General features: G+C 42.0%; 3 protein-coding genes across 10 annotated transcripts; 2 read left to right on the top strand and 1 right to left on the bottom strand.

Annotated features, from left to right (window-relative positions):
* Window positions 1-188: 188 nt before the first annotated feature.
* Window positions 189-7,336, top strand: ankrd13d (ankyrin repeat domain 13 family, member D). Of its 2 annotated transcripts, none has more exons than XM_061274240.1 (16): window positions 189-1,034; window positions 1,120-1,252; window positions 1,347-1,471; window positions 1,685-1,730; window positions 1,950-2,093; window positions 2,178-2,367; window positions 2,774-2,840; window positions 3,060-3,141; window positions 3,273-3,334; window positions 3,635-3,765; window positions 3,845-4,002; window positions 4,082-4,195; window positions 4,437-4,609; window positions 5,160-5,239; window positions 5,496-5,732; window positions 6,192-7,336. In XM_061274240.1, exons 1-16 carry the CDS (start codon window positions 951-953, stop codon window positions 6,253-6,255), a joined length of 1,890 nt encoding a protein of 629 aa, XP_061130224.1. In that variant the 5' UTR covers window positions 189-950; the 3' UTR covers window positions 6,256-7,336. The 2 variants fall into 2 exon arrangements, with proteins under 2 accessions (XP_061130224.1, XP_061130215.1); XM_061274231.1 differs by having other exon boundaries at window positions 1,117-1,252.
* LOC133151325 (signal-transducing adaptor protein 1-like) lies at window positions 7,334-12,639 on the bottom strand. Of its 7 annotated transcripts, XM_061274302.1 has the most exons (12): window positions 12,149-12,634; window positions 11,776-11,854; window positions 11,559-11,643; window positions 11,405-11,476; window positions 10,540-10,656; window positions 10,381-10,437; window positions 9,345-9,523; window positions 9,136-9,267; window positions 8,798-8,867; window positions 8,291-8,393; window positions 7,858-8,001; window positions 7,334-7,777 (listed from the first exon to the last, which is right to left on the bottom strand). In XM_061274302.1, the coding sequence occupies exons 5-12, from the start codon at window positions 10,618-10,620 to the stop codon at window positions 7,656-7,658; spliced, it is 888 nt and encodes a 295-aa protein (XP_061130286.1). In that variant the 5' UTR covers window positions 10,621-10,656; window positions 11,405-11,476; window positions 11,559-11,643; window positions 11,776-11,854; window positions 12,149-12,634; the 3' UTR covers window positions 7,334-7,655. The 7 variants fall into 7 exon arrangements, with proteins under 7 accessions (XP_061130286.1, XP_061130246.1, XP_061130277.1 ...); XM_061274262.1 differs by having other exon boundaries at window positions 11,559-11,854; window positions 12,149-12,635; XM_061274293.1 differs by having other exon boundaries at window positions 7,334-7,772; window positions 7,858-7,963; window positions 11,559-12,639.
* Window positions 12,640-13,439: 800 nt separating this feature from the next.
* Window positions 13,440-22,285, top strand: LOC133157596 (E3 ubiquitin-protein ligase RNF38-like). The gene is made up of 13 exons (XM_061284270.1): window positions 13,440-13,768; window positions 14,306-14,603; window positions 18,094-18,146; window positions 18,267-18,448; window positions 18,667-19,075; window positions 19,148-19,288; window positions 19,419-19,610; window positions 20,026-20,187; window positions 20,267-20,370; window positions 20,506-20,587; window positions 20,668-20,789; window positions 20,984-21,083; window positions 21,432-22,285. The coding sequence occupies exons 2-13, from the start codon at window positions 14,312-14,314 to the stop codon at window positions 21,492-21,494; spliced, it is 1,902 nt and encodes a 633-aa protein (XP_061140254.1). The 5' UTR covers window positions 13,440-13,768; window positions 14,306-14,311; the 3' UTR covers window positions 21,495-22,285.
* The last annotated feature ends 1,300 nt before the right edge of the window (window positions 22,286-23,585 follow it).

Here is a 23,585-nt window from a genome sequence, read left to right as displayed (position 1 = left end):
TCATTTGTTGCAAGAGGAGAGTGAATGGCCAAGAATTTAATGTTAAAATTATGGAGTTGTTTTTTGAAGTCGTTTTACGTTCTGTTTTTGTAGAATCATCACCATGTATGAGTGAGCAGGTACTCATAGTGTGCCAAAAAGGTTGGGAACCACAGTTGAAGATAACGGAGTGACCTGCAGCCTGTCAGCTGATGGGCGGCTCCACCCTCCTCAACCAGGAAGAGCCACGACCGCCTGGTACGGATAAATAAACTAGCATCAGGCGTCCTTTTTTGTTTAAGAAAAAAAATGTCATCACGCACATTCCGCAGACTTTACAGGTGATGCGCTTGGATTTCAATTGGACAAGTGCTAAGCGTAGCCGTCAGCGGCTGTCACCGACACCGGAGGAGTTGTGCATGTCCAACTCGAAGAAAGGCCGAATATTTGAAGAAAGTACTGCGAATACATCAGAGATGTGGGTGGCAAGCTTTTACGTCGACCGGATTCCACTCACTTAAGGGAAGATACCGAACGCACATGGATGTAAGGTGCCTTAAGTGGTTTTCCTTCATGATGGAAAGGTGGAGCAAGACACAGTTATGCTGAGCGCCAGTTATCCACGTTAGCCTAGCTCACTAGCCTCAGTTACTCACCGTTTCATCCAATTAGTGGGCTGAGTTGACAACTCAGCCCACTAATTTAAAAAAACACACTCGACAGTTTCATTGACTTCCTCGCGGCACCAACGCGGATATATTTGATTTGCGACAGGTTTTACCAGTGAAGCTCCACCCCCCCGGCCCTTTTGTCTTTGGGTTATGTACTGTATTTTGCTGCTGTTTTGCTAGGGCTAGCTTGTTAACTAACCGACTAGTTAGCCCCCAGAAGTCGTTAAGTCCCATCGCAACTTTACCCCCCCCCCCCCCCCCCCCCCAATTGTTAATTGGACGGTCGATCGAGGGACAAAGATGGCCCAAGAAGAGTTTCCATTGCATTTCCTGGTGTGGAACAATCAGTATCAGGAGCTCGACCAGGCGATGCAAAAAGCAGAGGTAGGTTTGTTTTTCTTTTTCCCTTCCGTGTCGCACTGCATTGCGCTGAAGCTGCTTGTTGCGTGTGTGTGCGCTACCGCAGCAGGATTTGGAACGAGTGGATCCGAGGGGGCGCACCCCACTGGAGCTCGCTGTGTCCCTGGGCCACTTGGAGTCCACCAAAGTGCTGCTCAGATACACAGCAGACCCAACACACTGCAATGCACAAGGCTGGACAAGTGGGTGCTCTGTTGTGGCTGCCCGTTTGCTTCTTGAGGGCTGGCAGAGTGCAACAAAGCATCGCAGATGACGAGTCATGTGTTTGGGGTTCAGTTTTGCAGGAGGCTGTGAGCACTGGAGATCCTGAGCTGGTTCAACTGGTGCTTCAATACAGAGACTTCAAGCGGGCGACTGAGCGGCTGGCCGGAATCCCGGAGCTTCTGAGTAAACTTAGACAGGTAACAAAAAGAGAACCAATAAGAGCTTCATCTCATTGGAGCTGCAATTTCTGTTTTGATGCCTGAACATTAAGTTGCATTTTACTTGTATGTCTACTTTTAAGTGACATTTTTGTATGCCTTGAGATTTTTTTCTGATATGAAATACACGCAGTGGCTCAATAAAATGTGGTAATCACCAAGTCTTTCTGTTTTTGTCTTTATCTGTTGCAGGCGCGTGACTTCTATGTGGAGATGAAGTGGGAGTTTACCAGTTGGGGTGACTGTTTTTATTCATCATTCTTTTCGGTACTAATGAAGCCCGCTGGCCCGCACTATTTGTGGAATCTCAAAGTTTGAGCATGAGAAGCTTTTGATTCAGTTGGATTGTTTCCCCTTAGGAAATAATGGAGATAGAAATAATAAATTCCAGGGGCATTGTTTATATCACACTTCCTGTCTTTGTTCAAATATAACTTCTACCAATTCTCCCCCTCAGTGCCTTTGGTGTCCAAGGTCTGCCCCAGTGACGTGTATCGGGTGTGGAAGAGAGGCTCGTGTCTCCGCGTAGACACAACCCTCCTGGGTTTTGAACACATGACCTGGCTGAAAGGACGACGGAGCTACATTTTTAAGGGTGGAGGTTTGTATGGAAAAGTTTGACCGCAACCAAAATCTTGTCCGACTAAGCCTTTTGTGCTTCACTGCCATCCGTCCTCTTCTGTAGACAATGGGGCGGTAGTCATGGAGGTGGACCATGAGAAGCAGGTGGTGTACACGGAGCCGCTCGTCTTGTCTCCACGCGATGCGCCGTCCCTGCTGGCCGCCATGCAGCCATCGCAAGAGAACACCGCGCAGAGACTCACATCGCCCATCGTCTCCACGCACCTCAACACGCGCAACATTGCCTTTGAGCGGTAAGGTGCTTGCTCTGTCAAAAATAAAACCCTACCTCAAGTCAAATGATGAAACGACATACAGTCGATAGTACTGTCTGACCAAAATAAAATGATTTTTGATCTTCTATTAGACAGCTATCATTTGTGATTGGATACCTACATACAACTCATATTTGTGTTAAGCTACGGAGGGATACAACTACTTTTTAGTGTACAGCAATGCATTATGAACATTACCAATAGGTTCTGCAAGCATAGATAGACCACACATAGATCCATCTGAAACCGTTTGTATATATGTATATATTGAATATATATATAAATAGTTTTCAACTGAATATTTTTCGCACAACTCGAATTGTTTTTAAACCGAGGCATACATAAAATGGGAAGGTTTTGACCCACATGTGCATTTTCTTTTTAGGAACAAGTCTGGCATATGGGGCTGGCGTTCTGAGAAGAGTGAAATGGTCAGTGGATATGACGCCAAGGTGAGACTTAGGACTTCATTATTTGATAGAGAACTCAGAGCAGTATTTCTTTTTGTAATCCGTACACTGTAATGTAATTTTGAAAATACGACCTAATGAACCCATTTTGTGTTGTTTGTGTTCAACTGTACACAATCAATATACTGTGTTAGGTTAGACTCTCTGGTGTACTTAAGATATTATTTTTATTTAGAAATAACACATGGTGATGATACTCAGGTTTACAGTGCAACTAATGTGGAGCTGGTAACTCAGTCAAGAACAGAGCATTTATCAGACCAGGATAAATCCCGGAGCAAAGGTGAGGTCATAGAGCAATTTCATGACAGACCAAAAATACAATCTCCATCCACAGAACCTTAAAATGGAACACGCATTATATGCCCCCTTTGACTTTATGCAATATGCTTTTTTTCAATATGTCCCATTCAGGCTCCAAAACTCCTCTGCAGTCCTTCCTGGGAATAGCTGAACAGCACACCGCTCACAATGGGGTAAGCACCACTGAATCAATTGGTCCCACCTACACTCCATGCCGCCTCTTTGACGAGAATAACACTTTATTAGTCCCTGAGAGGGAATGAAGAAACTTATTTTCTCTCGCTCTCTCTATTATAGTGGACATGTAAAATTGTACCACCTCTTGACAAGTGTCTTGTATTAAGATGGAATCATTTTGTATTGTTATATAGAACTAACAAAAGCACGCCGACAATGTGGCACCTTTCTGTGATGAGACAGTACTTGTCTGTCGACTAAGTTCACATATCAGCGTCTCTCTCGTGTTTATATAGAGTAATGTGTCCCAGTGCGCCAGTCCACATAATCCCACAGCCATCACGGCTGAAGAATACTTCAATCCAGAGTTCAACCTCAATGGCAGGGACATTGGACGTCCCATCGAGCTCACCAGCAAAGTGCAGAGGTACTGACTGAACCATTATAAAAAAGATAAGAGCAAGCATGATAGACCTCAACATTTGTTCTGCCTTGGTTGTCTCCAGGTTCAAGGCAAATCTGTGGTTGAGTGAGACCCACCCGCTGTCGTTGGCCGAACAGGTGACGCCCATCATTGACCTCATGGCCATTTCCAATGCTCACTTTGCTAAGCTGCGTGACTTCATCACCTTACGCTTGCCTCCAGGTTTTCCAGTCAAAATAGGTGAGAGCAAAGTCACATTATAAAGCTGGTCATCATTTACCTCATTTGCTTTTCTGATTGAATTGCCTCTGCTCTTCAGAGATTCCGCTGTTTCACGTGCTGAATGCCAGAGTGACGTTCAGTAACTTGTGCGGCTGTGACGAGCCTGTGAGCTCAGTGACGGTTCACAAACCGGAGAGCTCAGAAGAAGCAGGTAACTATGAATTCACACAATTTTGATCTGCGTAACGCAGACACACAAGCCTGGAGCCTATCCCAGCAGTCATCAGACAGTAGGCGCGGGACACCCTGAACCGGTTGTCAGCCTATCACATCTTTTGTCATGTAGTCCTGCCATCTTTACAAAATTACATTGAAACTATATTTAGCAAGTTATTAGCAATGATAGTCACATGTGGTAGTCAACTCTAATTTGTTGTAAACCGTCATCACAGGGCAGTCGGCCGCTCCCTTCCACTGCGAGGTGGACCCCTCGGTGTTTGAGCCCCCGGCAGACTACACAACCCTCGGACCAGGGCGCAGCGAGCCAATGAGAGACGAGGATGACAACCTGCTGCAATTCGCCATCCAGCAGAGCCTTTTGGACGCTGGCACGGAGCGCGACCAGGTTAGAACACAACCTCAATCACTCGGCTCTTTCCTTTTCATCGCGCCATCGTATCACGTAAACGAGTACAACAATTTTGATAGTGTGAACAATCATTGGAATCAGTTATGGCTTTAATAGTATTCAAAATTAATGAGTTTAATATAGTTGCCTATAGTTAACTGGAAAGCTTAGAATACAGTGGTAGCTCTACTTACGAACGCCTATACTTACAAACTTTTCAAGGTACGAACTGGAGCCTCGTGATTATTTGGCATCTACTTACGAACCGATTTTCGACTTGCGAACCGACGCTCCAGCGAAGCTAGGTTCCTTGTCTTTTCTTGTATTTCTCACTTGCGTTCTGCACGAGGTGCGTTTAATGACCACTCACACAGTTGGAAAACTCATTAATTGCACCAGAAAGTAATGACGAGTACGTGAGCACTATTCAGGGAGTACGTTGCTTCTCCTTACAAACGTTTCTACTTACAAACCCGATTGCAGAACCAATTAAGTTCGTAGGTAGAGGTACCAATATAGACTGATGTGATTTTTTTTTTTTTTTAAGGTAACCATCTGGGAGGCTCTGACCAACAGTCGTCCAGGACCTCAGTCACCCCTTTATGAGGAAGATACTCAGCTGGAGAGGTGAGCTGACATTTTGTCAGGCTATCCAACGTGGAAGTCCATCCTTCAAAGTCATGATGGTATCGGCCTGATTTGGTAGAAGAAAGGCTCTCACGTGTAATTAAGTAAGATAATTAGGCATCTGTGAATAGAAGTCTGTGATTAGCGCTTCCTTTCAACCCACTCGGGGGGCAGCGACTACTCCCAGTCATCCTCTACTGAGGCCCAGCAGTGATACCTTTCTATCTTTCCTTACTATTCCTATGTTTTTGGACAGGGCCATTCAAGAGTCTTTGTCCATCTCGTTGGCTAGCAGAGAAGGAGTAGATGATGCGGAGGACCCCAGCCAGCCTCCGACAGACTCCCCATTGAACCCCGCCCCCGATTACCCTCTCTCTTACAATACAGCGACCGAGCCGCCGTTATCGGGACCCTTTGGTGGAGCGAGCAGCTTCGATGAGCAGTTGCGCATTGCCATGGAGCTGTCGTGCCGTGAGCAAGAGGAGATAGACAGGTGAGGGTCTTCGTTTATCAGCTTTTAGATAGAGATATCAACACATTGCTAAAACAAAGTTATGTGGTATTTTTAACTACAAAACACGTAATTATCTTTTTGTAGAAACTTCAGCTGAAAGCTTGAATTCTTTTATAATAATTGTTTACTATCTGCTAAACAGCGGTGAACTGAGTTAAGTTCACTCCCCCCCCAGGTCTCAATTTTTCATTGTATGCTGGAGTGCAGATCTTGCTTGAGGGACTAAGATGTCCACTCTCTGCAGTTCTAAAACCTTTGTTATTTTCGCTATTTGAAGCAGGGTTCTGTTCCTGTCCCTCTCAAACAACTGGGAATTACCGTAATCTAAATCTAGAATTGTGATCAACACCTTAACCTGTCCCCATTTAGATGTCATGGTAGACCATTATCAAATCCACATCCTTTTATTGAGTAGGATGATTTGTTTTCATTTCTCAGGAAGCGTAAAGAAGAAGAAGAGGAGCTCGAGAGGATCCTGCAACTATCACTCACCGAAAAGTAGTATCATTTTAATGCAGAGGCAGGTCTTCATTTGGGGACGCAAACTCCTAATTTATTCTGGTTTTATTTTTAAACCCAGAGATAGTAAGTTATTACAGATGTATTATTTATTCCTTTACCTGATCACAGTCCCTAAAAAGTGTGAACAAGAGTGAGTGACACAAAAGGGCCCTGTTTACGTTCCGGGCGCAAGTCTAGCGCAGAGCGCAGTCTAACTGCACATGGGTGGAGTTTTCTTTCTTTTGGTATTTCGCTAGACCTTACGCTGGTAGAATTGGGTGTACCGAGGGCCTTTTGTGCCTTTGTGTGCTGTTGTGGGACGGAAGTAGACTTTTCACTGCAAATCCTGCCATGTCCCTTATTGCATCAAAATTAGCACGGTCGAAGTGCAAATCCGAGTCTGCCGTGCCTGACATTGCAGTAACAAGCAGACCTGCCTTTTTTAGGCTCGAATTTAGATTGAATTTATCTCTACCTTTTTTTACCGAATTAGAAGCTGCGCTGGTGGGTGAGGCGGAAACATCCAGAGAGGCATGGTGCGTCTACCAAATTCACAAATGCGCCGAACTAAACCATTACCCTTGAACAAAAATGAAGATGCATCTACTTTTTAAGCTAAGCGCAGACTACTTTGTCACAAAATTAGCAGGTGAGTCAGCGGCGAAGCTGCTTTATCCGTCAGCACACCCAGATGAGCGCAGCACAGCCCCAAATACGCTAGACAAGACTTTCATTGGCATGAAAATGAAGTTACGCCCATTTTTACACCGAACCGAGCGCATGGGCCGCAGTTTAGCTAAATAGGGCCCACAATGTGCAAATTAATACTCTGATTGACAACAATGTCAAAGGAAAAGAAAGGGAGTTTTTTTTTTTTAAATTATAATTCTATATTTTGCTGAGTCTTGCTGTCTTTAAAGAACGATGAATGGTCTTAATTCTTTAAACCTACAGTATAATGATCCATGGTACTGATGAAAAAAAACCATAATAAAACAGCATATACAAAGAGAACCTTTGAAACATTTGTTGACTTGCTCATGTTTGTGTGGAAAAATGAAATATTAAAAAATAAAAAATCATCTTGGGAATGGTTTATTTACTCATTTGCACATAGGAATCTGTCACCATTACTGATATGTATTCTGACCAATGCCAAATACACAAACTGTAGGCTGCTAAATGTTAAAGAGTTAGCCTGTGTCATCTGGATGAAGCGACATACTGTACAAAACTCCTTTTGTTAACATGGCAGTGAATTATTATGTTTACAATCTCATAAACCCACAAAATAGCTGTGGTAATAAAGGGAGATTTCATTGACGGTGTCCTTCGGTAGTCCTTAAACAATGCAAAATATTCTCAAGAAAAGAATACAGTCACAAAAACTGAAACAATACCCTAAATATCACAAATACCAAACGTATCCACTTTGCATGATAAATGGCAAGTGAGTGCCAGTGAGGGTATACTTGGTGCTCTCGCTCTTCGTGTAGTTCTGCCACAATCTTCATCCAGCTGAACTATTTGAAAGCAATGCAAACTTTCAGTTCATTTTAACACAACACATTTATGTTAACACTTTGGCACATTTTTATTGCACCTTTATTCAAGTTGTGCTCAATTGGGACCACATATTCCCCTTCCCCAGGCTTGTTCTCTGAACACATCAGCATCGCTGGCGCCACTTGTTCCTTGTGTACATTTGTCTGTGTTGAGGGAGTGACGCACTCAGGATGCATTACCGCTGTAAGTATGTGACAATTAAAGATGACCTCTCACACGTTACTGAAATGCTGCAGAATTTTTATTTTCGTACGCTCTCACATATCTCAAATCGTTGGTTTTTTTTTTTGCTCCTGTTTTTCTTTATTGTTCACATTCACTAGTGATAGACATTTTTCTCCTGTATGTAATTTGCACACTCATATATACAAGTGAAACACATTTGCGAATATTATATTAGCACATTTATGTCAAAGGATTTCAGTCATTCCAATATCTCAAGACGGTCACCAATCTCATGCAGTACTCACCGATGCGAGTTTCGTAGATACCCCCCGGTGTGTAAGGATGAAGCTTGTATTCTGTCTTCTCTAGAAAATATTCCAATACCTCCTGCAGGGAGGAGACTGTCACCTGAAAGGAAACTGACTGTGTGATGCACATCAAAAATATCATTGACCACAATGCTGTGTCGACAATGTCAGAATATAACAACGTTCTTGTAATCCGGTTATTGTGGGTGAAGTTTACAGTGATTGCATTCTCAGAGCTGTTTCTGATATTTTGATGACCTTTTCTATGACGGGGAAAAAAATATTACTGCTCTTGGTGGTTGCTGTGTAGTCACAAAACAAATGTGATCTTTCATATTTGAATTTGATTATCTCTGTGTAAAGGTAGAATTGATCAGAAATCTTTGATGCAAGTCTGTGTGAATGTACCTAATAAAGTGCTTGATGAGTTTTCATATTTGCTAAACTCACTCAAGCTGTGGTTGCGTTAAGAAGTATAATGCTATGAGAGCTGGAAAAACATACTGCTGTTTCTAATTGGATGATAAATCCAGACTTGGTGTAGATCAGCCTATAGTTCTTCATGACAGGCCCCCTAAAACAAAACAAGTTATCATGACTGCAATGCACATTCAAAATTGTTCACTAAAACGATAAGAAACTAAACTTCAGAGCATTTTTATACACGGTACTTATATATGTTTATATATGTTGTCCCTTACAAATATAGTGCCTCAAATACTTTAATAAAACATTTTCTCCGTCTATTATGATACTCTTAGCGGACCCTTAGAATACACTAAGCTATTTTCGGATATCGTCTCAGACAATAAAGTAATTATTAATAATATTCAGTGATGTACTTGGCTGTGACATGTCTGAGGGTGAGGGCATAGTTGTTGGCCATGGCGGATGGCCGGAGGATGATGTCTCCAAACTCCGGGTTCTGCCTCAACATATTCTCAGCTTCCTGTCGGGTTACATTGAAGAAACACCTGAAAAAAATCGGAGAATAGATTTAATGGCTGGATAAAAAAATAAAAAACAATAGAAATAAACAAATCATACTCACGGTAACATCTCTGGACGCGTGTCCTTCTGTGGGGGCACGGAGGCCCCAAGAAGGTGAGCAGGTCGAGGAGGAAGCGGGGGTTTCTCCACTTGGGAAATTCTTATCTTCTCCTGAGCCAGAGCATCTTCAAGCAGCAACCTTTGGCCGGGCAGGAGTTGCAGCTGGCTGGGAATCTCTTTCTACAGCGTAACATAGAATTACTTTTACATCTAACTGGATAGATGGACGAACGTTTAGTCACTCTACAATGCTACCAACTAAGCCACAGCCACCCAGCAGGGCCAACATGTATTTGTCCTGGTGACACCAGCAAAACCAGTGGGTCATCAACGATCACCAGCTCCTGAGAGGGCCCCATCAACATGCTGAGTTGCTGACCCAGCTGGGTGGATGAGGCTTGGTTCCTAAAGCGGGTTTATCAGTGAATGAAGGGTTAAGCTGTTCTAATCGTGGCTGTGATGTTTTGCTTTTGCTGTTGGTCTTGTTGAAAAACAAATGCAATGAAACCATGCTGGTCTGTGCTGTTTTTTTTTTTGGTTTTTTTAGGTATCACGGAAAGAAAGTCCATCGCTCAAAGCAAGTTTGTGTTTAAATGGGTTAGTTAATTGTTGACCTGATGTAAGAATCCTTCCTGGTTGGGTATACTGTGGGTTTGTCCCTTGCATGCCGACCCTGAATATGTCAATAAAAAAGAACTCCAAAATTCCCACCGTGTATTTCTTTGTTTCTTTCTCTTTTTTTTGTGTGTCTTTTTGGCTTTTTATGGACGGATGTCCATCTGTCCATCCACACTACGTAGCCACTGTATCCTAACTAAGTGCCCATAATGTGAAATTATGAACAGTGGTTTGATTACATATTGTACCATGTCCATTAATAATATACAATACAGCAACTTGTTTCTCTAGGGCTTTTCAAAAATGCCCAATTGTTTTCATAAATTGTGTATGGCTTGCTGAGTTATTCAAATGCTTACCTGTTATTAGAGTGTGTTTGCGTACGTGCGTACGTGCGTACGTGCGTGTGTTTTACTCACTTTGACCATAGTCATGATATAAGCCCGCCACTCTTCTCCTATGTCAGGGTTGTCCATCTGCACCCCCACACACATACCAAAAAAAAAGAGACCATCACTCCCCTCAAATAAATTGTAGTTATTGCATTACGGCCTGGTTTTTGGACTGGATACCAATACCTTCAAGTGGACCTCCTCTGTATGCATGATGATGATGAAGATGGTGGGTATCTTCCTCTGATATGGGGATGCTAACTTCATGGACCTCAGCTGCAGCAGATTCAGCTTCTCTGTATACTGACAGAGGAAGGACATCATGAAGTAATGTTAATTGACCGGCGTTACGTCTAATTATATATAATTACACGTAATGCCGGTCAATTCTTGTATTATGACTGGGGATTCTCTACATATTGCCAAATCAATAATCACTAAAGTCTCATTTTTATATACAATGGATTGTGTAGTTATGAACATGGTGTTGAAAGACTACTAGAGGGCACAGTTAATTGCTGTCGCACAAATACAACGTACCAGTTATATGTCAGCGGGTGACTCTTCTCTAACAAATACCGACTAAATAATACATTATAATACTATTATGCCGTTTTCACATGTGTATTTTACAGAATGACGACAACCAAATCACTTTGTGTCAGATACAGATTGCCACATAATTTTACGTGGCCCAGTAAAGCAAACAAATAGGTGTCTACTTAATATTTATGAATAACAGGATTTGTTCCTTTCACTGGACCCAAAATCTGTATCATTTTTCCCCTAATCGGTTTTAAAAGCATTTGTTTTCACCAATTCCCACAGCTCCTAAAAAAAAAAGATTTATTTGCCACTACAATTAATTAGAATTTTTTACAGCTATGATACAGTGGATACTGGATAGAGAGTAATTCCAGCCTACCTTCCACTCTAGTTGCTATCATTATTATTCAGCACAGTGTATTCGTATTTAAATCTCTCTAGTTATGCTTGTTGAATGATGATTTTAGCCAATCATAAATGAAGCAAATGCAAGAGGTGGCCTCACTGTATCCTGCTTATCGTCTTTGTACAGAAACAAGGTGTCTCCACGCAGCTCTGCGAAGTTCTTCTTGAAATCCTGAAGATGATAATGACATTAGGATGGCTGAGCTTCACGCTACATTCCTTTTCCCAAATCAGTTCTTATCATTTGCCCTCACCGTCTCGTAGGAGTGTTTCTTGCTCAGGTGCCCTGTGTAGTAGAGAGGCAGAGCTGTGATGTGGGCCCTCCGCTTGTGGACCTCTCTGGAGGACACAGACATGATTTCGAGCCTTATGGGTCCTCTGAGTTTCCAAATTCCTGATTTAATCCAAATTGGCCTAACTGGAGTCCAGAAAGTCTTTAAAGCCTCCGTATAGCTTAGTCTCTGTGTTTACCTTGTGCTGCTCCAGACAATAATGATGATGGACTCGAGCTTAGTCACTCTCCTTTTCTCTCATTTATCGTGGGGTCATACTAGCGAGAATGAGGAAGCATGTGGTGATTTACCAATGAGGAAGTAGTCATTTGTCAATACAGTTTAACACCCCCAATATACTATCAAAACTCTTATCACGTATGCAACATTATCAGATTCCATGCAAAGCCTTCAAATATAAGGCAGGTTAACTATTGAACAAGTGTTTGTTTTTCATGGCAGGTATATGTACCTGTGAGATTTCACACCCAGACTTATAAAATGCATGCATATTAAAATCGAATCCAGTATCAACTGCATTTTAAATTATTGGTATAAACGGGCATACTTACCTAACACAGCCAATTACCTAAGGCCCCATAATTTTCATGGGCTCCCAAAACATATCATGAAATCGATAAACGTTATATTCTCTTGAATTTAAAGCAATTATTTTTCTTATAGCCTTATAAAACACGTCATAATTGTTAATCCAATATAATTGTTGTTGCTGCTCCTCTTCTCATGCTCTGGGGTTTTCCATGTTCTTACTGCTCATGTGCAGACTTGAATCAGAAAAAAAGCAAACATGTTGGCGCAACTGTGAGGAAAATGAAGCGTAGTTGTCCCGGTGGAGTGGAGAGGAAAAGCCGAGATGAAAATGAGCGTTATTTTAAATCAAAACTTCCAACCTTTTTCACAGCAACACCAAATATTATGTTCGACAACAGCCAATAGTACTGACAGCAGTGCTAGAGTAGAAAATTGAATTGAGAGTGAAATTAGTAGTGAATTAGTAGGGGACTTTGCTAAATGTTGATTATATGCTTAGCAAATACAGTACAAGTGTTGAAATAATTTACTTATCAGGTAGTAATGGCTAAAACTAAAGGACTAAAAACAGTATGATAAACATTTCCCTGGGTACCATAAAACCCATGTAAAATGAAACATGCTGCTGGAAACAATGTTACTTGTAAAAGAGTGAAAATAGAGTGCTTGCTACAGTGTTATTGTATTCACTTTAGTATGGAAGAAAGCATCTGACGCTCCAATTTGTATATCTACGCTTATGAGTAAGGTCACCAATATTATAGGCCTTTACAGTAGGCTAATATTCTGGTTGTTTTATTGTATCAATATTTTTTGCAGATGTCTTTGTTACATTGATATGTTACATTGTTACTGAAATGTGATGCCAGTGAAGCATACGTTTTGAAGGGGGGGGGGGGGTCCCAATAAAAATAGGCTGTCACTGGAATCATCAGTAGTCTATTGGCAATGGGTTTTGCGTGCCACAATTTTTTTATTTGTATTTTTCATGCTCGAAATGGCAACACGGAACCCATCACGTTTTACCAGTACAGTTACTACCGTAGTATTTCTGGCTTGAAACTGCTGAATTATTAATGAGCTGGGCAAGTGCCTGCAAGAGTGCCAGGCATTAGTAATCGAAGCTGCAAACAAGGTTATATTAGAACTCAACCATTGTACCACTTTGGCGCATCTATTGTATTTCCATGCACACTTTAATAAACTAACTTTAATGTGCAGTCAATTAATCCCAAAACGAGGCAAGTATACGTGCTGTAATGTTTCAGGGATCGATTGAGAGGAACTGAACATAGTATAAAACTCCCATTGATTGATCTCCTCTACACTCCCTGCTGACCGGAGAAAACATTTGATAGCGAACCCAAGAAGGGGAATTAATTAGCCCGACAAAACGTTCATATTTCCCCCATTTCGGTGCCCTTGGACGAGCGCGGCCCACCCAGAAGCACCGTTTGTCGGCCTTACGTCGACATAACACGGCGTTTTGTGTCCACTTAACGTCGCCACGGTTGGACTTGTTTTCCCCATCGCAGCCCGCTTCCTGTTAGCTTGTGCTAGCTTAGGGGAACCGACATTATGCTAATGAACGCGCCAGTATAGTTTGCCATCGCAAAGGGGTGGAACGGCACCGCGATCGGGTAGGTTGATCGGATCGTCTAATTCAAAACCTAAAAGTTAATGCGACAATAGTGCGACAGTTTGCTCTCGTTGGTTCTAATGTTTGTTGCTAACCCGCTGCAGCTTAGCCATGTTGATTCAGTGAGGGCTTTAACTCGACCTGTAAAGATCGCTGATATATGCACTAGAAGTCCAGTTTATATCGGACACGAGTTAGTTGGTAACAAACCAAATGAGTTGACTTTGTGTGTAATTTTTAGTAGTCACAGTCGGCGTCAGTGCTAATCTTTTGGGACGAAAAAAAGAAGACATTAGAAAGTGTATTTTTGTTTGGTCCATTTTGTGTTTGTATTCATTAGTTTTGGATGTTGAAGTGCAAGATTTACGGTTAAAATCCCCCATTTTAGTAGCACTTTCCGATTAAGACCATCTTCCGCGCTAAATAGCTTTCAAGCAAGACTGGGAAAAGCTGTCTGACTAGGGAGGTTCCATTCCTCTTTTGAGTCTCTCGCCTACTTTTCTATCACCACCGTCGCCGCCCTCCTCGTCCGCTCCAGCCAACCATGGACCCCCCGAGGACACGCTCACGGTCTCGGTCTGGCTTCTATCATTTTGCCGTGAGCAACCCCGCTGGAGGTAACGGCGGCGGTAACGCGCTCGGTAATGGGAGCATGATGAACGCCGAAGGAGGAGGAGGAATGAGCTTCCCGCAGCAAAGCAACGCCGGTTGGGCACCGCATCACGTCGGCCGCGGCGGCTATCCGGAGAACCACCAGCAGCAGCAGCAGCAGCAACCGGGCACTTACCTGCCCGCAGGGGCGCAGCGTCACGGAGCTCACCGGCACCCTGGAAACGGTAAGTGGCGTGGGCCTGTTTGAAACACCATTACATTCGTCTTTGATAGGGGTGAGGACGGCTATTACCAAGCATCCTCTGGGCTTCATCGACAAGATGTGGTTCGAACAAAAACCCTTTGTGTGTTATAATGGACGTTTGTCCACTGTTTGCACTCACCTCAACAGCTCTGTGAGATACAGTGCGTGCGGTGGTTCTACATTACAACCTATGCTCTTACAACAATCATATTGATTTTATTTGACATGTTTGTTCATTATCTTAGCACTAATTTGCATGTTGTAGGATTGCACCACATCTAACATGATACATTTGTTTCCTCGGATGATAAGTTAAACATTTTGTGCAAGTCTCAATAGCCCTTTAAGCCAGTGTTTCTCAAGCTTTATTGAGCCAGGGCACAAATTCCACATTGGAAAAAATATATAATTGCGCCCAACTTTGCAAAACCTTTCACAAAGTGGATATACAGGTTAATTATTCATCATCAATCACCTAGTCAGTGGAAGAGCATTTCTTTGTTTTTCCTGTTACTATATGTGGCTGGCATTGATAAATTAACAAATAGCCATGTACTACTAAAGAGTGACTGGCTCCAAGTGTGGCAGTATGTCTGTCAAGGCTCTTGCCCATAAGCAAAGTAAAGTCAATTGCAGGTAAAAATTTTGCCAAAACTGTTTCATTCTTTACATTCTATTTAACTATATCCTGACTTTGTCTTTAGAAATAAAACTTTATGACGTGCTCCTGAATAAAATACTAAAAAAACATGACAATTCTTTAGGGTTTGGAGGGTAGGGCTCGAAATATAATTTAAGATATGTCTTTTGAGTTATGAAGCCGGTCTCAAATGACTTGTTCCTGTGTTTCTCATGTATGTGGCCAGTGAGTGTATCTGTGTAAAAACGGGTGCTAAACTTTGACCTTTATGGTGCATGTAGTCCTTAGCCTGACAACTATCTACAAACCTTGTTTTCCTGCCGCATTAGGCATGAGCATAATTTTGCAAAAATTAACATGAAGAATTGATATTGAGTGTGTGAGCGGTTCACCCATAATAATCTGTAGGCCCCTTGAATGTATCCCTCCTAAAACTAACCACCCTCATTAAACTGTTTAGTGGCAGCTACACTGATCCAAACAAAACCGTCCTCATGCTCCCCTTCAGCGTGGAATCTTAGATGGTGAGCCAATGTTCCACAGTCAGAGGCGTGACATGTCATTTAATAGCATCGGCGTGCGCCATTCCGACTGTCCCTATTTCACATTTGCTGCTGCAGGCTTCATAGAGTCCTGTTTTGTCTGCTTGTTTGCACTTCACTAACATGCATTGCAAGACAATGTTTAAGAAGCAACCGTTGTTAGTTAAGACTTCAAATTAGGACCGCTTTGTTGTCTCATTGCAGCTTGAAACCGATGAAAATATAGTAATACTGGCTGCGGCAATCAAACAAAAGGCCCTTTGGTCATGGGTCTCATTTTTTTAACGCTTGTCCACTGCACACATATCCTATGAACATTACTGTGTTGTCCCAAATTATTTAATCGCAGAATGTTGTCAATTCTGCACAGTTTCTGCAAGCATATATTTTCAGTCTTAATCTGTGTAGGTTGTCATTAACAATGTTGCCTAAATCTGTACATTCAATTTATAAATCGCCTTACCTTTATGCCCAGCACAGCACTACTTTCAGCAAAAGGTCTATACTGTGCACTGGTTTAAGGAAAAGTTTAGTAATAAAATAATACATATAAATTGGAATCAATTGTGTTCTGCTTCAACAGCGCCATTATTATGAGGAAATAAGCTTGTTTTCTCTCCAAGGCTTTAAAGATCTAGTTCTCTCCAAAATGCATGCGGGAGAAGGACCCAGCAAGGTCTAGAAGTCGATGGAGAAAGCTATGACGACGGCATGTTGCTGCTCAGTCAGCCGTCTTTGCATCTGTTCTTCAGAGTCGCTAGCGGGGCGTCTTTGAGCCATCACTATCGCAGACATCACATGGCCCCTGAGTGGCCCTGCAAAGGACAACAAAGACTTTGGGTGTGCTTTCAGATCTGTTGTTTCTGAGGGAGACATGGAATGGAGAGGAGGGGGAGATTTCTTCTCCCCTACCCCTTTTGGTGATGAAATATTTTTTTTCCAGCCCCGCTTAAGCCAAAGTCTTGTCATCTGAAGGACGTCTTTTCATGCTGCATAAAAATGTGTGTATGTGCTACTTCCAGATTGCACATGTGGCCTGTCAGATAAGCGGCTAGCCATATATTGTTTTTATTCAGAACATATTCATCACATTTCTTCGCTGTTTGTTGGTTATTTAGCCGAACCCAAGAAGTTTCTTTGCTGCAAGTTTAGTTAACAGGATTTGGCAAAGTTTTGATTTGATTGTAATGCATTGTTTTAAAAAGAAAAATCATGCTTTTGAACTCTCAAACAACAACAAAAACACATTTATCAAAAACAAATATATTCAGCTACTGCTGAAAACAGGAATGGAGAAAGTGGAAAATGTGCTTGCTAATGTGGTCAGTTTGGGAATTACAACGAACCAATCGTTGATGGAGGAGCAGAGTGTCGTTTTGGCCACAATGGCACTTCTCCAGCATTTACTGCATTACAGGTTTGTCCAGTGGATTCACAATTACTTTGTAAATTTTTTGCTTTTTAGAACACTTACATTGAATTTGAGTGTTTTTGCACTTGTGTGGCAGGCCGGCTCAAAAGCTCTCCTTTCCCACCGCCAAACGTGTGGTTGTCCTTATAGACGTGCCCAAAATAAATCAAGCAAACTGCTGAACCTATGACCTCTGGGCTCGTCGGGATAATTTGTCGGTGAATAATTCATGAATCTTAATTACTTGATTTATTCAGGAGGCCAGCTATCCATGGACTTTTTTTTTTTTTGCCGCCATTTGGTGTCCATCCAAATTAGATCTCTCTGTACTTCCCAGCAGCAATTATATTTAAAGATATATTTCAAGCTTTTTCTTTGTAAATTAACTCCAGTCTATCAAGTAAACCCCACAGCTGTTTCAGAGTGGGTTAAGAGTTAGCGTCTCTTTGTTGTGGCACATTGTGCATTGGTTTGACAATTAATAAAGATAACAACCATAGCAGCATGTCGCCATCCAAAGATTGGGAGAGAAGCGCCATACAGTGGCAGATGTTTTTGGTACTACGACAGAGGCAATGAAAGATCCAGAGCAGCTTTTTCCACAGAGCTTCCTCTGCTTTGTTTCAAGCCACTATCGAAAAAGCCTGTCAGACCAAAGAAGCACAACACTGATTGATTTACGTCCATGCCTGACGCCCGTTTATACGTGGGGTAACAGACCGATTCACTGTTTTATAATCTTTGTGATCCTGCACAGGAAAATCAGATTGAGGCGGCCAGTTTGTCGCGCTGGCTCAACAAGCGTCTTGTGATGTTTTTCTCAGCATCATCTTATCTAATTATATTGCCCCATTCTTTGCTTCTCTTTTGCCTGCAGGAGGAGTGCTACACTTTCATCCAGATAATGTGTTCAATGAGGATCGAGACAAAGTAAGCCACGAAATGTTTTTTTGTTTTTTTTTTAACAAATTGTTTTACATTTAGACTTGTTTGAATAATTTCGGCATTTTCCTGGACAACCACTGCACTTTTTTGGTCCACTGTTTTCAGATGGAAGATTGCCCTAGCCCAAAAAGACAGCGTCTTTCTCAGCAGTCCATTTTAGATCTAAGCTCCGCGCCTTCCTCTACCCCTTCCTCCCCCATTCGTCCCTGGGAGCTCACCCCCAGTCGCAGGCCGCATGCCCACTATGCACCAGAGAGATGTCACACACCTGTCCGCAATCGAAGAAGGTAAGTGTACGCTCACACGCTGGCATTTCTTTTTTTTTTTCTTAGCGGCTGCATAGATTTAAATTATGTCATAGGGAAAACCAAGTCATCAAAGTTTGCGCACCCTATATTAAAGAGTCAATACACTAGTAAAATCCACATCTATTGGTTGATTTAGTGCTTCATATTTATCAAAGGCAACAAAGAAGCTTATACCGCAAACTCTTCTTTCTTCTCAGCCCGCCAATGCGACGCCCTCGTGGCCGCAGAGACCGCCTGACACGTCATCACCACACACACAACCACCACCACCATTACAACAACAACAGCCATCACCACCCCAACAATCACCCTCACCACCACCACCACCATCATCACCACCTGCACTCCCACCATGGGCTGTCCTCTGGCCACCAAGACGAGAACTACCGTCACTCAGCCCACCCTCAGGGGTACCTGCCCTATGGCCAGCAGCCCCATAGAGGGCCCGGGTCCGGCATGGAAGAGCGCCAAGTTTACCACCCCCCAAACCCCTCCCCGAGACCCCTTCATCCGTCCTCAAACTTGTCTCCTCGACTGCTGCACCCTGCGGCGCACCCACACCCATCGCAGCCACAGAGTAGCGGGGTGTTGGACCTTCAGGAACAGGTGAGTCTAAATGACTGCTTTAATGGCTGTCAGACTGAACAATGGTTGCAATCCTTTTTCCTCCATGTTCAGGGTTCAGCTCCGGTAACATATCCCGTGTCCCCCCCGGGGCCTCCGCCTGGTCTACCGCCTCGTTCAGCCCCGCAGCAAATCCCAGCATGCTCGGTCGTCTTCAGTGGACAGCACTATCCCGTCTGCAGTGTCGCTCCTCCTGTGAGTTTTTCCCCTGTATCGCAGCTACATAACCTATACTTTCACAGTACAGTCTACATCTAGGCCTTTGCTTGGCTAGTTTTACCCACATACTGTCATTTATATTCTGACATCTCATAATTCTTGTCAGGTCCTGCAGACTTGCTCTGTGCAGCACCTACCCATGCCCTACCCGTTCCCTCCCCTGCTATCCGGTGACCAAGCCTTTCTCCTCCCCCCACCTCCTCACCTCCCTCATCCTCCCACGCACCTTTCCCACCATCCACCTCACCTGCCGCAGCCTGGACAGTTTGGACCCTACACGACACAGCAGGCCCGTTCAGTAAGTAGCAAAGAACAGTTTGGGGCTATAAAATTTTGATAATCTCTCCATGTTTGACCTTTGCAACCCATGAAGAAAGTCCGGAAGAAAAGTTGGTTATACATTTTTTTATGCTTATATGTGACTGTGTGATGGAACTCATGAGAACATTCTGGTGGTAGTTTGTGACAATGCTTTTTTACTTAAACCACATGCATTTGACATTCATTTTAGAAGATGGCATTTTGAAGCGAATATCTAGTATTTCAGGTACTCCAAGCTTCTTTGGTCCCAATGATGATAATCTAAGTACCAATAATGGAAACTAACACGAGCAAGCCTCATCAGTCTCAGCTTGTATGTGATATTAATCCATACAGTGTAATATTAACACTTGTTTTTTTTGTTTTTTTTTCACCCCATTTACCTCCTCTAGCCTTTACAGAGGATAGAAAATGACGTGGAGCTGTTGGGAGAGCATCTGTCTTTGGGTGCAGGACTTCACTACCCTCCTGGCACCCATCCAGCCCTCACCCCACACTCCACACAGCTCCATTTCCTCTCCCATGAGCCCATGCCCCAGGAGTTCTTTGGAGTGGTGAGTCCTAAGACCAGTTAAAGTTTGCTGTTGAATGGAACAACATTAAGCTGACGGGCATATGCCAATTGTCTCCCAGTCCTACCCAAACTTAATCCCCCGTCGCCTCGCGGGCCGAAGGTACCGCTCGCAACAGCCGCTGCCGCCTTCGCCTTATCACCCCAGCCTCCTGCCTTACTTCCTGTGAGTTGATCTCCTTTTTCACTTAAAAGAACAGCTTCCCTTTCTGAGAAAGCACACACATTATTGTGTTGTGAGGGCCATTTTAAAAAAGATGATAATAAATGTAGTTAACAGTTCAAAATGTTCTCTCTGTAGATCAATGCTCCCTGTCCAGCCAACTGGCCCTGCAATCAGTCTTGAGTTGGATGTCGATGATGGAGAAGTGGAAAATTATGAGGTTTGTCGATAAGGTGGTTAAAAAAAGAAATCCAAAGAAAAACTTCGTATTGAACCCCGAAGACTAATTTTCTGTTGCAGGCTCTCCTCAATCTTGCCGAGCGTCTTGGGGAGGCCAAACTCAGAGGACTTACCAAGGGAGACATTGAGCAGCTTCCTTCCTATCGCTTCAACCCAAATAACCATCAATCTGAACAAACACTGTAAATGCAGCCGCCAATGCATCACACCTCTTTAATAAATCATTGAATGTAACTTCTTTTAGTATATGATCATCACAAAAATAATTTTTGTTCTATGGTTTGGCACCACAGATTCAAAACATTTCCATAGATATAATCCTTTAGGAGCTCTTTCAAACTCTATTTAGCGCACCAAATTTGTTGTCATCACACAGGTGTGTGGTGTGTATGAGTGATTTTGAGTCCCGCCAACTGCTCCGAGTTCTGCCCTGCAGCCACGAATTCCACGGCAAGTGTGTCGATAAATGGCTGAGGGTAAGTTTCTTTTCTGGACAACTGACACATAAGAAAAGGGAATTAAACATCAACATCAAAATATTCAACCTAATCATATATTTTCATCTAAGCAAAGTCCGCTACATTAACGCTAAAAGAAACAAAACCCCATGAACTACGTGAAGGGAATTGACATAGATGTTACAGTATTTATCAATTTTACAACATCTGATACTTTGGCACAAGGAGCAGCGATATATACAAACAGAGCCTACAACAATACTCGCAAGCATATATTCTCTCTGTGGGAATAACTAATACCACTGGAGATCAATTTGCAGTCCTTTAGGTGGCAATAATTTTGAATATGGTCATCTTGTTCTACAGGCCAACCGGACGTGTCCCATTTGCAGGGCTGACGCCTCCGAGGTCCAGAGAGATTCTGAGTGATCACATGACACATGCTACAATACAAATGAGACATTTTCAGCACTGCCTGCTCTGCCTCTTTCTCATCTGTTACATACATGTACATGATTGTATATGCACAGACAGACACAGTTTCCTTCATTATTTCTATTTAAGTTGTGTGTGCCCAATGTTTGTTCTTATTTCTTTTTGAACGGCACAACCTTCCTACTTAATTACTCTGTGTTGATGTGTGCACCATAAGAGTTCACGTGTATTTTGGTCAGCTTTATTTAGCAAGCCTCTAAAAGAGGATTGTGTGTGAGATTTTTGTGGACATTTGAGCATGAACGTGCAGGTCTGCATGTGTGCCGAATGTATGTGTCAGAGTAAAGACAGGACAACTTCTCATGAGTGATTGGTAATATTCCATTTGTATGTTCCTGCACTGTGGGTCTTTATGTATAATATAACAATGTGTATGAAGAAATTCCTTTTTATTTAGTTTGACTTCAAGGGTCCATGGTGCCACTATTTAATCATTGTTTTTTTTTTGTTTTTTTTGATGGTCCTCATGAATTAGTGGTTATATTGACCATAATGAGTGACTGTTCTGCCTGGCATTTTACCTCATTCTTGTCTCCACTTATTACAAGAGCTTCACAGCACTAAAAGTAAGCACATATTATGCATTTTTCCCCTTTTTTCTTTGTTTGAATGTTTGTGACTTTGCAGTGGCACATGTTATATAGATATATCTCACTATATAAATATGTATACTGTATAATATCTGTATACCAAATAAAAGGCTTGATAAGAAGTTTTTAAACTTGGCTTTTGTTTTGGTTTGTTTTTTTACCCCCCATCCCTTTCCGTTTTATTTAGGACTGTTATATCAAGGATCGAACCTTTTGTATGAAGGAAATTTAGGGCCCGAGGCTGCCATTGTCCCCGTTTTGCAGATTTTTGACACTGACAATTTACTTACTTGAGCAGTCTTGCTTTCTTCATCATGTGTCCATTCAATTAAATTAAATTTTATATATTTCTCTTCATTGGCGCCCTTCCCAAAGAAAGGTGATATGTTTGTCTTAGTGGTGTGCTCCCGTGAAGCTGCCACAAGATGGTGTTGACGTTTCTCTGTACGACCATCTGACAAGATCTGCCGCATTTCGAGCGTTCTTATTTACACTTTATAGAGAACTCACCTTTTAATATATATGTATGTATGTATATATATATATATGTGTATATCTATGTATGTATATGTATGTATATATATATATGTGTGCGTGTGTGTGAGTATATATGTATATATATATGTATATATGTGTGTGTGTGTGTGTGTGTGCGTGTGTGTTTGTGTGTGTGTGCGTCTGTGTGTATATGTGTATATGTATATATATGTATATATATGTATGTGTGTGTGTGTGTATGTGTGTGTATGTGTGTATGTATATGTGTATGTATGTATATATATATGTATATATATATGTATATATATATGTATATATATATGTATATATATATGTATATATATATGTATATATATATGTATGTATATGTATGTATATGTATGTATGTATATGTATGTATGTATATGTATGTATGTATATGTATGTATGTATATGTATGTATGTATATGTATGTATAAGATAAGAGGAACTTTATTAATCTCACGTGTGAGAAACTGCATGTAACAACAGCCCGATTTACAGGAAGGTACAAGTAGGGGGAAAAGGTGCAAAAAAGAGACTTCTGGACCGTAGTCCTCCGGCACAAAAAAATAGAATACAATATAAAAAGAAAAATATAAAAAGAAAAATATGGAAAAATAACAACAATTGTAGTAAAACTAAAAATATAAGCTATGAATATTTACAAAAAGAAGAAGATAAAAATGTAGTGGTAAAGTGTCGTAAAGTGTATGAAGTGTATGAGTTTAGTAATGCTAATAAAAGAAATAAAATAAATAGTGCACAGGTTATGGAAGTGAAATAGATCTAGGCATTGTGTGGCAGAGGATATTGCACATTGGAAGAATTGCACGTTATGGGGAAAGTATTGCACAGAAGGATGTGTTTACAGGTTGTCATTGTACAGCCTGATTGCGGTGGGGATGAAGGAGCTGCG

The sequence above is a fragment of the Syngnathus typhle genome, linkage group LG1 (genome assembly GCF_033458585.1).
Source record: "Syngnathus typhle isolate RoL2023-S1 ecotype Sweden linkage group LG1, RoL_Styp_1.0, whole genome shotgun sequence".
Taxonomy (NCBI): domain Eukaryota; kingdom Metazoa; phylum Chordata; class Actinopteri; order Syngnathiformes; family Syngnathidae; genus Syngnathus; species Syngnathus typhle.
Note: the sequence above shows the minus strand (reverse complement) of the source record. Positions and strands in the feature narration are given on the sequence as shown.

Coding starts and splice junctions, on each gene's coding strand:
- ankrd13d (XM_061274231.1), top strand. CDS start 951: ATGGCCCAAGAAGAGTTTCCATTGCATTTCCTGGTGTGGAACAATCAG. Junction 1,253..1,346: donor CAATGCACAAGGCTGGACAA/GTGGGTGCTCTG, acceptor TTTGGGGTTCAG/TTTTGCAGGAGGCTGTGAGC. Junction 4,196..4,436: donor GGAGAGCTCAGAAGAAGCAG/GTAACTATGAAT, acceptor CCGTCATCACAG/GGCAGTCGGCCGCTCCCTTC.
- LOC133151325 (XM_061274252.1), bottom strand. CDS start 11,660: ATGTCTGTGTCCTCCAGAGAGGTCCACAAGCGGAGGGCCCACATCACA. Junction 10,438..10,539: donor CAGAGGAGGTCCACTTGAAG/GTATTGGTATCC, acceptor GTGGGGGTGCAG/ATGGACAACCCTGACATAGG. Junction 8,002..8,290: donor TATCTACGAAACTCGCATCG/GTGAGTACTGCA, acceptor ACATACTTACAG/CGGTAATGCATCCTGAGTGC.
- LOC133157596 (XM_061284270.1), top strand. CDS start 14,312: ATGGACCCCCCGAGGACACGCTCACGGTCTCGGTCTGGCTTCTATCAT. Junction 19,289..19,418: donor TCTGCAGTGTCGCTCCTCCT/GTGAGTTTTTCC, acceptor AATTCTTGTCAG/GTCCTGCAGACTTGCTCTGT. Junction 20,588..20,667: donor GAGAAGTGGAAAATTATGAG/GTTTGTCGATAA, acceptor TTTCTGTTGCAG/GCTCTCCTCAATCTTGCCGA.